The sequence below is a fragment of the Nyctereutes procyonoides genome, unplaced genomic scaffold, assembly GCF_905146905.1.
Source record: "Nyctereutes procyonoides isolate TBG_1078 unplaced genomic scaffold, NYPRO_anot_genome, whole genome shotgun sequence".
Taxonomy (NCBI): domain Eukaryota; kingdom Metazoa; phylum Chordata; class Mammalia; order Carnivora; family Canidae; genus Nyctereutes; species Nyctereutes procyonoides.
In genome coordinates, this window is record NW_026575140.1 from 74267377 (window position 1) to 74280737 (window position 13361).

Genomic DNA, 13361 nt, shown 5'->3' on the forward strand with positions numbered 1-13361 from the left:
CAGTGAGTTGTGGTTCAGTACTTAAAATGGTTTTGTCTTGGGCTGGGACTTACAGGATTTGGCTGACTATGCCTCTAAGAATTTAGAAGCCATGAATCCCCCACTTTTCCTCCGTTTTCTTAACCTGCTAATGAATGACGCCATCTTCCTCCTGGATGAAGCCATACAGGTAAGAATAAGTAAAATATTTCTAGAAAAGATTTAACTCACCCTATATCATCAGGTAATAATAAGTACATACTTTTTACCTTCAAATTATAATGGAGCAATCCATATGCCCATAGTACCACTTTGGACCCCCAAAATTTGTGGGTAGTAGTATACTACAACTCACGGAGATTGAATAGGTATTGTTCCATTAGAGACCAAGATCGATGGTCATTGAAGCCTCCTAAGCTAGGATGAAATTTTGGCAGAGTGGAAAAGAAAGGGTGAAGAAGTTAAACTGAGGTCCATTGGCAGGATTAATCAGGCCAGCAACACAGAAAGAAATCAGAGGACCTTGGGTTTGGTCAGTGACTCAACCATTTTCCATCCCAACCCATCAGTAACAGTGACTCACTAAGGCAATGATTCTTATCTCCTTCCTGAAAGATTCTGATTTTTGCACCACTACTTGAAAAACAGAATCTCTAGTTTGGGTTATTTTTTCATTTAAACATTCCCCAATACTCTTCATCTATCCACAGCCTCCCAAATCTTTATAGTTGAAACATGAGATTCCCAAAGTATATACTTGGGTGCCTCTCAGCAGCTTCAGTACATCATATCCTTAATCATCCCTTAGGAGCTGCTTCTTGCTCCTATTAAAAACTTCCCTTATCTCTGACAAATGAAAGATAGATAAGGCAGTGTCCCAAAGGGAAATGAGGCAAGGAAGTCATGAAGGTAGCCTGTTGGATAGCCACAAGCTCTTCATATTGATTAGCAGTCCCCCAGTAACTTGTACTTAATTTGTGAGAAGAGTTCTTGCTTTTTTCATAATCCCGTACTTCAAAACTTTAGATAGGTTTTCTTAGAAAACAAGAACACGTCCTGTAATAAACAGACCCCTCTAAGCAAGAGCTCTGTGATACAAAGAATGACACCAGATGGCATTGTCATAGGACTGCAAGAATGATGAGAAGTAGACAGTTTTTAATATTTATGCTTCTCCTTCCAGACATCTTGCATATTTGATAGAGCTTTGTTTTTTTATAGGCAGTTTTGGGTTTGGTTTTTTGTTTTTTGTGGGGTTGGTGTTTTGTTTTGGGTTTGTTGTTTTGGGGGGGATTTTTTTGTTTTGTTTTTTGGTGGGTTTTTGTGGGTTTTTGTGGGTTTTTGTTTTTTTGTTGGTTTTTTTGAGGGAAAGATTTGTCCCTTTTTTTTTCACTTCAGTCTGTTATTTTTGCCTAGGTTTCACACATGATACTATTTATCCTCCTTTCTAGATCACAGACTGTAATAGTCATGTGGAACCTACCCATAACTCCACCCAGGCTAAAACAAATCTATATGGATTTTCAGCCCTATGCTGAGAAATAAAGGCTTGTGTTTCTTACATAGTCCCTGGTTTTCCTGACTTACTAAACTAGATTTTAAATAGAACTGCTTACATATCTTCTCTTCAACTGCACTTTCTTATCTGATACATTTTGCTTCTGGTTTCTGTAGTATTTGAGCAAGATAAAGATTCAACAGATTGAGAAAGACCGAGGTGAATGGGATAGTCTGACTCCAGAAGCCCGCCGAGAGAAGGAGGCTGGCCTACAGATGTTTGGACAGCTGGCACGTTTCCATAACATCATGTCCAATGAAACAATTGGTACCCTTGCCTTTCTGACATCAGGTAAGGACACAAAGCACTATGTCCCCAAAAAATCTAGTGGTCAAGATCTCCTTCATTTGAGGGATCAATCCAGCTGAAACTAAGAATTCAGGCTCTGGCAATAGTATCTCAGACACAATCTGACAGGGAAATGAATCCCCAGAAAAACTTCAAGAAGGATGATGCCCAGGGTACCTAGGTACCTCGGTTGGTTAAGCATCCAACTCTTTATCACAGCTCGGGTCTTGATTTCAGGGTCATGAGTTCAAGCTCCACTTTGGGCTCCATATTGGGCATGGAACCTACTTAAAAAAAAAGGAGCAGCAGCCATTGTTGACAGGGGCATGTTCTCCCTCACACGGCTACCAGGAAGCTTATGTTGCTATAATTTTTCTTGAGAATAAATTGGCCATATAAATATATCTGGGGGAGTATGTGTGTATGTTAACCTAAGAAATATTCTTAAACTCTGGTTAAATGTGGTAAATCAAACAAAAATATTTATCTCCGCTCCCTCTAGAACTAGTGTCCAAAAAAAAAAAAAAAGCTAGTGTCCCTAGTGTCCAATTCAGTAGCACTTGCCACATGTGGCTCTCAAGCATTTTAAATGTGACCGGTCTGAATTGAGACATGCTAAAAGTATAAAATACATGCCTCAAGGGCAGCCCCGGTGGCGCAGCGGTTTGGCGCCACCTGCGGCCCAGGGCATGATCCTGGGGACCCTGGATCGAGTCCCGCGTCAGGCTCTCTGTATGATGCCTGCTTCTCCCTCTGCCTGTGTCTCTGCCTCTCTCTCTGTGTGTGTCTCTATGAATAAATAAATAAAATCTTTAAAGAAAAAAATTTAAAAAAAAATACACGCCTCAAGACTTAGTATTTTTTTAATGTAAAATATTTCATTAATAATTTTATATTGATAACATATGAAATGATTACCAAGGATCACCAGACATTTGAGGAAATCCTCCAACATGAAACACAGGTATCTGATGAAAACTTTATTTCTTTTTTAAGATTTTATTTATTTATTCATGAGAGACACAGGGGGGTAGGGAGAGGCAGAGACACAGGCAGAGGGATAAGCAGGCTCCGTGCAAGAAGCCTGATGTAGGACTCGATCCCGGACCCCTGGAATCATGCCCTGAGCCAGAGGCAGATGCTCAACTGCTGAGTCACCTAGGCATCCCCTGATGAAAACTTTAAAAAAAACTTTATAATCTCAGAGGAACAAGAGAAGGCATAGACATAGAACAAGAGGCAATAAGAAGTATTACTTAAAAAAACAAGAAAGAGGTCTTGGATATTGAAAATATATAACTTAAGTAATTTCTATTTGCCAGTAAAAGAGTTAGAAAATCAAATTAAGGAGCTCTTGCATGAAAGTAGAACAGAAAGAAGAGAAATGGAAATTAGAATGGAAAGGGTAAAATAAAGGATCAATCCAGAAAGTCTCAAAAGAGAAAAATGGAGAAGAGGAAATTATCAAATAATATTAAAAATCCCCAAAGACTAAAAGCTTCCAAAAAGGGCCACAGTGGGCTGACCACATGGACTTTTTAAATTCTCACACTAAGGTGACATTGTGACATTTCAGGAAATCAAGGTAAGAGAAGATCCTAAAGGATTCCAGAGAAAAGTCAGGTCATGTACAATATAAAATGTATAAAGTATAAAATGTCTTTGATTTTCACAACATTGGCATTGGAAACCAGAGCATGCATCTCACGGAAAATGGTTTTTCAGCCCAGAAAACTATAGCCAGCCAAATGTAAGGACATTTTCAGGGGTGAAGGTATCAGATTTACTTCCAGTGTACCATTTCTTGAGAAGCTACAAAAAGATATTCTCCATCAAAGTGAAAGGGTAAATCTACAGGAAGAAAGTGGAATCCCATAAGAGAGAGACAAAGAAAGTGTCCAGGATGGTGGTAAAAGGAGCTTGTGTGACCACCACGCAGCAGGCTTATAGAGCAAGGAGTCCAGATTGGAGTGACAGATGGGAGCTTCCAGAAGGAGCATTTCCAAAAAATACAGAACTGCTAGAAATTATCCTATCGAGAGTTTTACATTTCTGGTGGAGAGTTTAGAAAGATTTAGTGATTGGTACTCTGAAAATAAACATTTTTTAAAAGTTAGATTAAAACATATATATTACCGGGGTGTTTGGGTGGTTCAGTCAGTTGAGTGTCCATCCAGCTTTTGGTTTCAGCTCAGATCATGATCTCAGAGTCCTGGGATGGAGCCCCACTTTGGGCTCCATGCTCAGTGGGGAGTCTGCTTGAAGAGTTTCTGACTCTGCTCCTCCCCCTCCACTCACACGCACCCCCCCAAATAGGTAAATCTTTTTTTTAAAAAAGTATATAACTTTATATATGTAATCATTAGAACACTGTGGTTGTGCTGTGAATGATACTTATATAATCTTCATGACATAAACTAAATTATTTAACCAAAGATGTGGTTATATACTGGGACTCGTATTTAGGAGAGAAGGACGGGAAGTAAAAGCTAAACTCCTCAGTAGTGAAGCCAGTAGAGTGGCTAAAACTAAAAGATCAAGAACCAGTAGTATGAAGTAAGCCTCCTGATCATACTTTTTGGCTTATTAAAACCCAGCATGTGTGTGTGTATTGTTGTTGTTGTTGTTTTTAAGATTTTATTTATTTATTCATGAGACAGAGAGAGAGAGAGAGAGAGAAAGAGAGGCAGAGACACAGGCAGAGGGAAAAGCAGACCCCATGCAGGGAGCCCGACGTGGGACTTGATCTGGGGTCTCCAGGATCACGCCCTGGGCTGAAGGCGGCGCTAAACCACTGAGCCACCCAGGCTGCCCAAACCCGGCGTGTGTTCATGTATTTTTTTAATTTTTGGAGTTTGAGTCCTGTGCCCTAGCAATTCCTTATGAATTCATTATAAGGGAATAATAAATCTAGAAAGTATGTACACAATGAAGTTAATAAAGTGAAATGCTGGGGCACCTGCCTGACTCAGCCACTGGAGCATGCAACTCAGTCTCAGGATTGTGAGTTCAAGCCTCCTTGCAGGCTGTGGAGATTACTTAAAATCTTTTTTTTTAATAGATAGATATGAAATGTTTATAATAGAATGTCCAGCAGTAAAAATAACATCCAGCAATAAAGATAAATAAATAACTTCAGGGGCGCCTGGGTGGCTCAGTGGGTTAAGTATCTGCCTTTGCTCAGGTCATGATACCTGGGTCCTGGGGTCAAGCTCTACATCGGGCTCCCTGCTCAAAGGGGAGTCTGCTTCTCCCTTTGCCCCTCCCCCTGCTCATGCTTTCTTTCTCTCTCTTACTCTCTCTCAAAGAAATGAAATCTTTAATAAATAAATAACTTCAGATGCAGTCACAACATTGGAAGGTTATGTGGCCATTAAAAAGAGTGCAAATCACTGCTGTCCTTTAGAACTTTCTCTGATGGAAATGCTGTATAAATCTGGACTCATAATGTAGATACTAGCCACGTGTGGCTGTTGAACACTTGAGATGTGAGGTCACTGTGACTGAGGAACTGAATTTTTAAATTAATTTAAATAGATATGTGGGGCCAGCCAGTGGCTACCATGTTGGACAACACAAGGACATATATTTACCAAAATGGTGAGATATTTATGGTACAGTTAATGAAAAAGTAAGTTACAGAATATGTATACATGATCATCATTTTGTTGTAAAAATGTATATGTTTGTAAATATGGACAAAAGCTAGAAGGATGTGGGATGCCTGGGTGGCTCAGTGGTTGAGCATCTATATCTGCCTTTGGCTCAGGTCATGATCCCAGAGTCTGTGTTGAGTATGGCGTTGGGCTCCCAGGAGGGAGCCTGCTTCTCCCTCTGCCTGTGTCTCTCGTGAATAAATAAATAAAATATTTAAAAAAAAAAAAAGCTATAAGGATGTATTTGCAAAATGCTAACAGTGTTTATTTCTGGGTGGTAGTTCTATATTTTGTTTTTGCTCACCAACGTTTTCTAACATTCCTGCAATGAAAATGTATTACATAATTTTTAAGTATTCCCCAGAGGTGTCCAAGTGAAACTCTAAGACATAATAAGTAAAAGATGGCTTATGGATTGAGTTTTCACAGACTTCCTTTTTTTCTAGAGATCAAATCACTTTTTGTGCATCCTTTCCTGGCTGAGCGCATCATCTCCATGTTGAACTACTTCCTGCAGCACCTGGTTGGCCCCAAGATGGGGGCCTTAAAAGTCAAGGACTTCAGTGAATTTGACTTCAAGCCCCAGCAGCTCGTATCAGATATCTGCACAATCTACTTAAACCTTGGGTACCTGAGATTTAATTGGGCAGGCCAGAGGGCATGCTGATTTCTAATTTGGGGTTTTGATAATGGAATAACTGGTAATTATGTAGAAATAGAGGAGAAATGGTTTATTTCTGGTTGGTTGAAGGAATTTTAAAATATGTAGTTTTAATAATAGTAAAATATATAGTTTTCATAATGAAATTTTGTATGACCTACGGGAGGCTGTTTAGAATTTTCAACATTCTGCCTTTGTGTGAAGATAAACTTTACTACTGGTAACCAGTGTTTGAAGAAGCAGTACTCTTTTAAGGTGACAGGATACTTTATAGACTTCCTTCCTAAAAATTAGAAGAAACCTCTCTATATGAAAAGAACATTGATGGCATGTAAGTGATAGGGAATCTTGTTCCTCAACCCAGCTGTTGTCTCCCTCACTGACCTACCCTCTGATGTTCAGTGTCTTTCTGATGCTGACATTCCAGGGACGAGGAGAACTTCTGTGCCACGGTGCCCAAGGACGGACGTTCCTATTCCCCAACTCTCTTTGCACAGACAGTCCGAGTCCTGAAGAAAATAAATAAGCCCGGGAATATGATTGTGGCTTTCAGCAACTTGGCAGAGAGAATCAAGGTGAGGAGGAGGAGGAATCTGTTTATTAACATATTCAATAGAAATCACTGTGTTAACTAACTGTTGTGCTGGTTCTCCTATTTCAAGGGGTAAAAGGGTATTTATGGCCTTGAGAAGATATAAACAGGATTCTTCCTGGTCCATGAATAACTAGACCTACATTAAAAAAAAAAAATGTTCTTATTTTAACTTTAGTTAGTTAACATACAGTGCTAGCTTCAGGTATGCAGTGTAGTAATTCAGGAATTCCATACATCACCGTGTCATATCACGTCATCACTACCATATCCTTATTCTCTTCTCGACATGAGGGAAGAACAGAAAATTGATTTAAGAAGCTTCTACTAGGGCAAGCCCAGGTGGCTCAGCGGTTTAGCACCTGCCTTTGGCCCAGGGTGTGATCCTGGGGACCTGGGATCGAGTCCCGCATCGGGCTCCCTGCATGGAGCCTGCTTCTCCCTCTGCCTGTGCCTCTGCCTCTCTCTGTCTCTCTGTGTGTGTGTGTGTGTGTGTGTGTGTGTCTCATGAATAAACAAATCTTAAAAAAAAATAAAAATAAGCTTCTACTAGAAGAGAAGAGTGTATAGACTTTGTGGACACTTTCTAGGAAAACCTCCATTTGTTATATCTATAGTTAGTAGTTGGCTTATATGGGAATAACCCTACATTTTATAGATGAAAATACTCTCTTATATTCAGCCAGTCCTTTTGGTTGAAGTTTGACAGCGCTCCATTCGTTACGAAGAAGGAAAAATCATGGCACAGCCTAATAGAAAACCTTGCTTATTTAAAGAAAAGAAAAAAGAAAACTTTCCTTGTTGACATCCATGTTTCCTTCATTGGACCACTTATTTATAGAGTTGGGCTCCATATTGCTTAGAGCTTAGCCAGAGGGGTCCCCAAGGAACTAGAGTCATGAAAAGAACAAAATGTTGAAACTACTTTTAAACTCCCCTTATACCTGTTTGTACTTAAAACCAGAAGCTGCTTTTCATACACCGACTGCATGAGTGATTCTGCAAATAACCTTCCTACCACTATCTCCTTTTCAATGATGATATTTACAGTAGGATGGCTGCCAGAAACACCTTATATAGGATGTGTCTCTCTTTTTTTGTTAACACTTAAACCCATCTCTAGTCATGACTCTAGCAGCTGAGCCAACCTGAAGCTTGGGAGTTGGGGTTGAATACTAAACTCACTTTTAAAATATCCTTCTTGGGGCAGCCCGGGTGGCTCAGTGGTTTAGCGCCACCTTCGGCCCGGGGCGTGATCCTGGAGACCCAGGATCGGGTCCCGCGTCTGGCTCCCTGCATGGAGCCTGCTTCTCCCTCTGCCTGTGTCTCTGCCTCTCTCTCTCTCTCTCTCTCCCTGTGTCCCTCATGAATAAATAAATATTTTTTAAATTAAAAAATAATAATAAAATATCCTTCTTCGCTTGTTTAGAAAATAAAGCTGAGAATTGTCCTTCTCTCTCTGTAAAGGGTTCTCAGTGACGCTTTAAGATCGTAGTCACTAAAAAATGAAATGAAATGAAATAAATAAAATAAAATAAATAATAAAATAATAAAATAAATAATAAAATATAAAAAGATCGTAGTCACCGAGTATTTTGAATCCGCTGCTCTGTGAATTCACCCTAACAACTAGGTGTTTGTGCGTAGTCTCTAGCAGACCTCCAGCAACAGGAGGAGGAAACTTATGCAGATGCCTGTGATGAGTTCCTGGATCCCATCATGAGCACACTCATGTCCGACCCTGTGGTACTGCCATCCTCCAGAGTCACTGTGGATAGATCCACCATTGCCAGACATTTGCTCAGGTACGCTAGCCCTAAAGAGCAGCCTCAAGACAACAGATACACATCTGTTTGCTGTCCTTTTTTCCCAGTTTCCCAATACATTACTGTGTACCCAGTAGGTGCTCCATATTGCTGATTTGTTAATGAGTTGGGGAGGCATTTCAGTAGAGGTATATCACTTGATTGTTAACGATTTAAACATCCAAAACAGGACACTCTTGAGAAATGCTGGCTCCAGCCTTATCTCTTCCTTGAGGAAATAATTTCTATCAGCATATGTCATAAATTATGTCAACCTGAAGTAAAAGTTGACTTGAACTCGCTTTAATTGTATTTAAGTTGTAAAAATATAAATGACAAGTTTGTTTTGTTTGGTGTAAGTCAAGTTTTATGCTATAGCCATCATATTTAGGTTAACCCAGCTTCTGCTGCTGCTGTTGTACTCAGCCATGGTGGCCATAAGTTTCACCCAACCTGCAAGTGGTACCTGCTGCATTAGATAGAAGTAGGTACTGAGAAACTTTTTCTATTTAAAATTAAATTATATAAGTTGATCCAAATTTAAGGAAATACTGTTTTTTAAACATTGCAAAAGAGGATTTTTGACTTTGAGGTGTTTGGTATTTAAGCATTCACTATATGCATAAATACTATAGTAGGTGGATGTCTTTTCCAAAGTGTCAGTGAAAATATCTATTTTATTGTGGCCTCAGGATATAGACAGAAAAGATATATAACCCCTTAAAGTATATTATAAACCTTCAGAGAACCGTAATCTGCATTTATGTGTGTTGTGATTAGCTAACAAAATCAGGTGTCAATCTACAAGGTTTTATGCCCTAACACCTTCGACTATCTTGAGAGCCTGTCACTGGAACCACAAGTGGCTCTGTGTGCTGACATGAGTGTCCAGACTCTCTACCTGAGGAAAATCAAATCAAGTATGATCTGAACAGCAGTGTTGAAATAAAGGTTGTTAAGAAGCAGAGAGACCGAGTAGCTAAGTCATCTGCAGAAATCCCAGAAACCCCATGAATCACTCTTTTCTCGTCTCATTCTCACTAACCTCAGGTCAGCGCCTGACACAGATGTACAGGGCATCTGGCTTCCATCTTAGAGGGAGACACGCCTGCACTTCTAGCTTGGGCTTCGGGTGTTAGAACTTACAGAAATAACCCTTTTCCCTTTTCTCTCTTTGTCCCAGTGACCAAACCGACCCCTTTAACCGTAGTCCCCTCACCATGGACCAGATCCGGCCAAACACAGAACTAAAAGAAAAAATCCAACGATGGCTCGCAGAGAGGAAACAACAAAAGGAGCAACTTGAATAAATACTGTGAACCAAACAAACCAAAAACAACCAACCCCAGAGTGTAGATAAACAATTGTTTGTGGTTTCTCTCTCCTTGGTTTTATTCCTTTTCCTTTCTTTTCTTTTCTTTTTTTTTTTTTTTTCACTAAATTAGAGAACTGCTCTTGCTGAAATTATGACAATTTAGATTTATTCCTAAGAACTTTACAGTGCTTTCCTGGCTTGCAGGAAATTACGCTGATTATAGCAGCACCAAGTTTAGAAATGATCGTTCATTTGTACCCTTCATTCTCTCTTCTGCTTTGCTTCCTTTTCCTACCTTAAGTTATATTAACTGCAACTACTAAAACCTCCTGCCACCCTACTGTTGCTCTGCCAAGAACTGCCCAGAGACCTTTGGTGAGCCTGGCTTTTAAGTATATGACGTCACATATTCTGGCGACCACTTACACCATCAGAAGGTCCTGTATCATTGAGGTATTTACTGGTCTTCATGACCCAGATGTCAGCCCTTTTCTTGTTACAGTTCTGCTGTTAACAGGATAACCTTTCACACAAAAGGAGATACCTTGATGTTTGAGTTGACTTTCGAATAGAATAGATGCGATTTTTAAAAAGGAATCTTAGGCAGTTTCTGTTGGTAGTTCTTAATTTTGTGTTACCTTGTAACTCAGAGATCCGATGGAAGATGAACACTCTCCCCTGGGGCTGTCATCACCACAAAAAAGTTAGCCCCATAATATTTTTTGCAGGATTGGTAGAACAAATGTGAATTTTTGACACTTTATTTAGAAAATTCTGAGGTGAAAGAAAAAAGGAGGCTGTTAGACCCTCTTTATCTTATGGAAATCTGTTGCTACAAGGACAAGGCTTGAGTGGAAAAGTTAGGGAACAAATATTGGAACCATGAAAGATGTCATTTTAAGACACTTAGCGGCAGTATACTTCAATATATATATATATACACACCACATGCATTTTTATATTGGTCTAGTGTCAACTGAGTACCACTTTATATTGTCTCTTCCGTGGTAAGATGTATGCAGTGTGTGGCCATGTTTATGGACACACTTAATCTAGAGAAAATTCTGAGACCATAATATGTACATAGTTAATGTTTGTTTGGGCTTGTGACCTAACTTCCAAGAGCTGCTTCTAACTCAGCCTTAGGTCATCAATTAACAAAGTAGGAATTTGAGCACAACCTTGTCTACAGCCGTTTTAAATATCCACACAGCTCCGTGTAGTTAGTAGGTGGATGGGCCCCACTTTTGCAAATTGAGCTTGTGCTCCCTGATACTCCGTTGCGGAGGGTAACATGCCAAGTGAGGCACATTCCCCTGTGGACCATGTCACTGTCCCTGTAAGCCTGAAGATACCATAAGTGACAAGAAAAGTGATAGCCAGAAACAGGGGTCACTTTCCTTTTTAACCATGGACTCTTCAAATCAGATGGTAGTTTTATGATATTCCAACACGATTTGCTCTACGCAGTCCTTAATGTGCTTTCAATGTCATTACTTGGAAAAACCTCACGTCCGAGGGCATCCCACATGAGGTGTAAAGTAGATGTTGCCTATTGATGTGCTTAGAAATAAAAAAAGGAGTCCAGGACTCTTGGAAAAGCTAGAATGTAAGATATTAATTCAGTGTGCAAGTTGGGCCTTTAAGGCTTGGGTTAACAGGATTTGTTCCTTTTCTTCAAATGAGCTTCATTTCCTATTTATTATCCTCCTTTACTTGTCTGCGAATGAACTGTGTATAAAATAAGCTTCTGTCTACTTGCAGTTATCTTCCAAACCCAGTGTAATAGGATGTTTTCTTTTTTTTTTTTTTTTTTTTAAGCGGGGGAAAGACCAGAGTTTTATAGGAGAAAATTGGAGGGAAAATGGGCACAAAACCTCAGAAGGCAGCTGTTTCCAGCAGCTTTCTAGTTAACAACCTCTATGCTGCCTCTTGTATCTGTGTCTGTATTCTACTTCTGTGGTCTTCAGGTTGTAAGCCTTTTCTAGCAAGCTTTTATTTCTTTTTCTTGAAGTCTCTTCCTGAAACTTTTTATGAATGACTACGGCACCATTAATGCTGCTGAGTATCTTTAAACTCATCAGAAAGGCAAGTGTATAGCTTAAGGTCACTGTTGGTAAGAAAACCAAGTGTCCTCTGTGCCTTTTTTTCTTTCCTTGAAGTAATTTAAGAACATCCCAAAAATGAGACTAAAAAATTATCATCTTGGTGAACACCATGGTGTATATATGCGCTTGGAAGCTTAAAGAGATGTTTTGTTGTCTGGAACTCAGAAACAGCTCTAAATCTATTAGAGACTTTCTGATCTACCTAGTTTTATGTGTTGGCTTTACTGGAGTATGATAGGAAAATGAAGACTCTTTATCAGCTCTGGTACTGCTTACCAAGAGGGTAATAACTAAACTTGGAAAATTATTTAAGTAGGCTTTATCAAGCAATCTTGGTTTGTGTTTGTTTTTTTTAATATAGTTTGTAATGGATATGTAAAAACAAACTTTAAAGGTTTTTTAATGGTGCAGGTGAAAGTGCCAGTTGCTGTTTGGTATCACAATCTACAAAAGCTTCATTACTTTATTTGATGCTGGTTGCTAAGCAGCCATTGCCCAGAGCATAAGTCTACTGGGTGCCTTTACAAGCCAGAGAGGCTGATGCTGCACTGTTGATGTCATGTGAGGAAATAATGCACATGCTCTAACTGCTACACAGGAAAACCTAAACACAAAAAATAAATAAATAAAAAATAAAACAACAAAAAGGTTGGTTGAAATAAAATTTGATCAACCATAACTGTATTTTGAAACATTCCAGGAAGGTTACTTCTTGTCAAACTTGCCTGGGGGTGTTTGTTCAAAGCTTGTATTTAATAAATGAACACCTGACTTACAACCTTTGTTATCACTTCCTTCATTACAGTATGAAAAGCTAGTGGCAGTTTCAGAAATCCCTCTGAAATTTTAGGGAACTCTGACCTTTACTTCTCTAAGGTGACATCAAACACGGGTCACCCAGCTGAGCTAACCTCCCTTACCAGGCTTCTGGACCCTGGAGTTACCCAGATGAGTCTTAGGACATGTTTTTTCCTAATCAGTTCACTTCTGGCTCCACTTTTCTTTATCTGGCCTAAACCCCAGGTCTTTCATTTTAATCATTATCGTGTTCCCTGTCTTACCCCTGCGCTGTAAGACCTCAGTCTAGATGGGCCCAGTCACTCCCCTCTGTTCCAGTATCCAAGCTACAGACTACTGTTGGGAGAAAAATGACATAATCTTTAGAGTACTATGACCACAAATCTGTGGTTGCTAACAGTGCCCAACAACCCTTCTGTGTCCAGAAATTCAACACCAAACCAAACTTTTAACATTTTTCCACCAATCTTTCCAACCCTCCCAGTTTGCCTTCACTGAAGATCTTGACTTCCTCTTAACTGGAAAGATAGAGTCCTCAGAATTTTCACTTTCAAACTTCTCTCCCATCATCCCATCCATGAACCAGGCCCCACGGTTCCAG

At 39.6% G+C, this 13361-nt stretch overlaps 1 protein-coding gene across 1 annotated transcript in view; it reads left to right on the top strand.

Moving 5' to 3' along the window:
• Positions 1-12740, top strand: part of UBE4A (ubiquitination factor E4A) — a 37879-nt gene extending 25139 nt beyond the window's left edge. Inside the window, exons 15-20 of the mRNA XM_055305383.1 lie at positions 56-169; positions 1654-1828; positions 5928-6108; positions 6570-6717; positions 8382-8539; positions 9723-12740. Coding sequence (XP_055161358.1) covers positions 56-169; positions 1654-1828; positions 5928-6108; positions 6570-6717; positions 8382-8539; positions 9723-9849 — 903 coding nt within the window. The 3' untranslated portion in view covers positions 9850-12740. The remainder of the gene's footprint in view (positions 1-55; positions 170-1653; positions 1829-5927; positions 6109-6569; positions 6718-8381; positions 8540-9722) is intronic.
• The last annotated feature ends 621 nt before the right edge of the window (positions 12741-13361 follow it).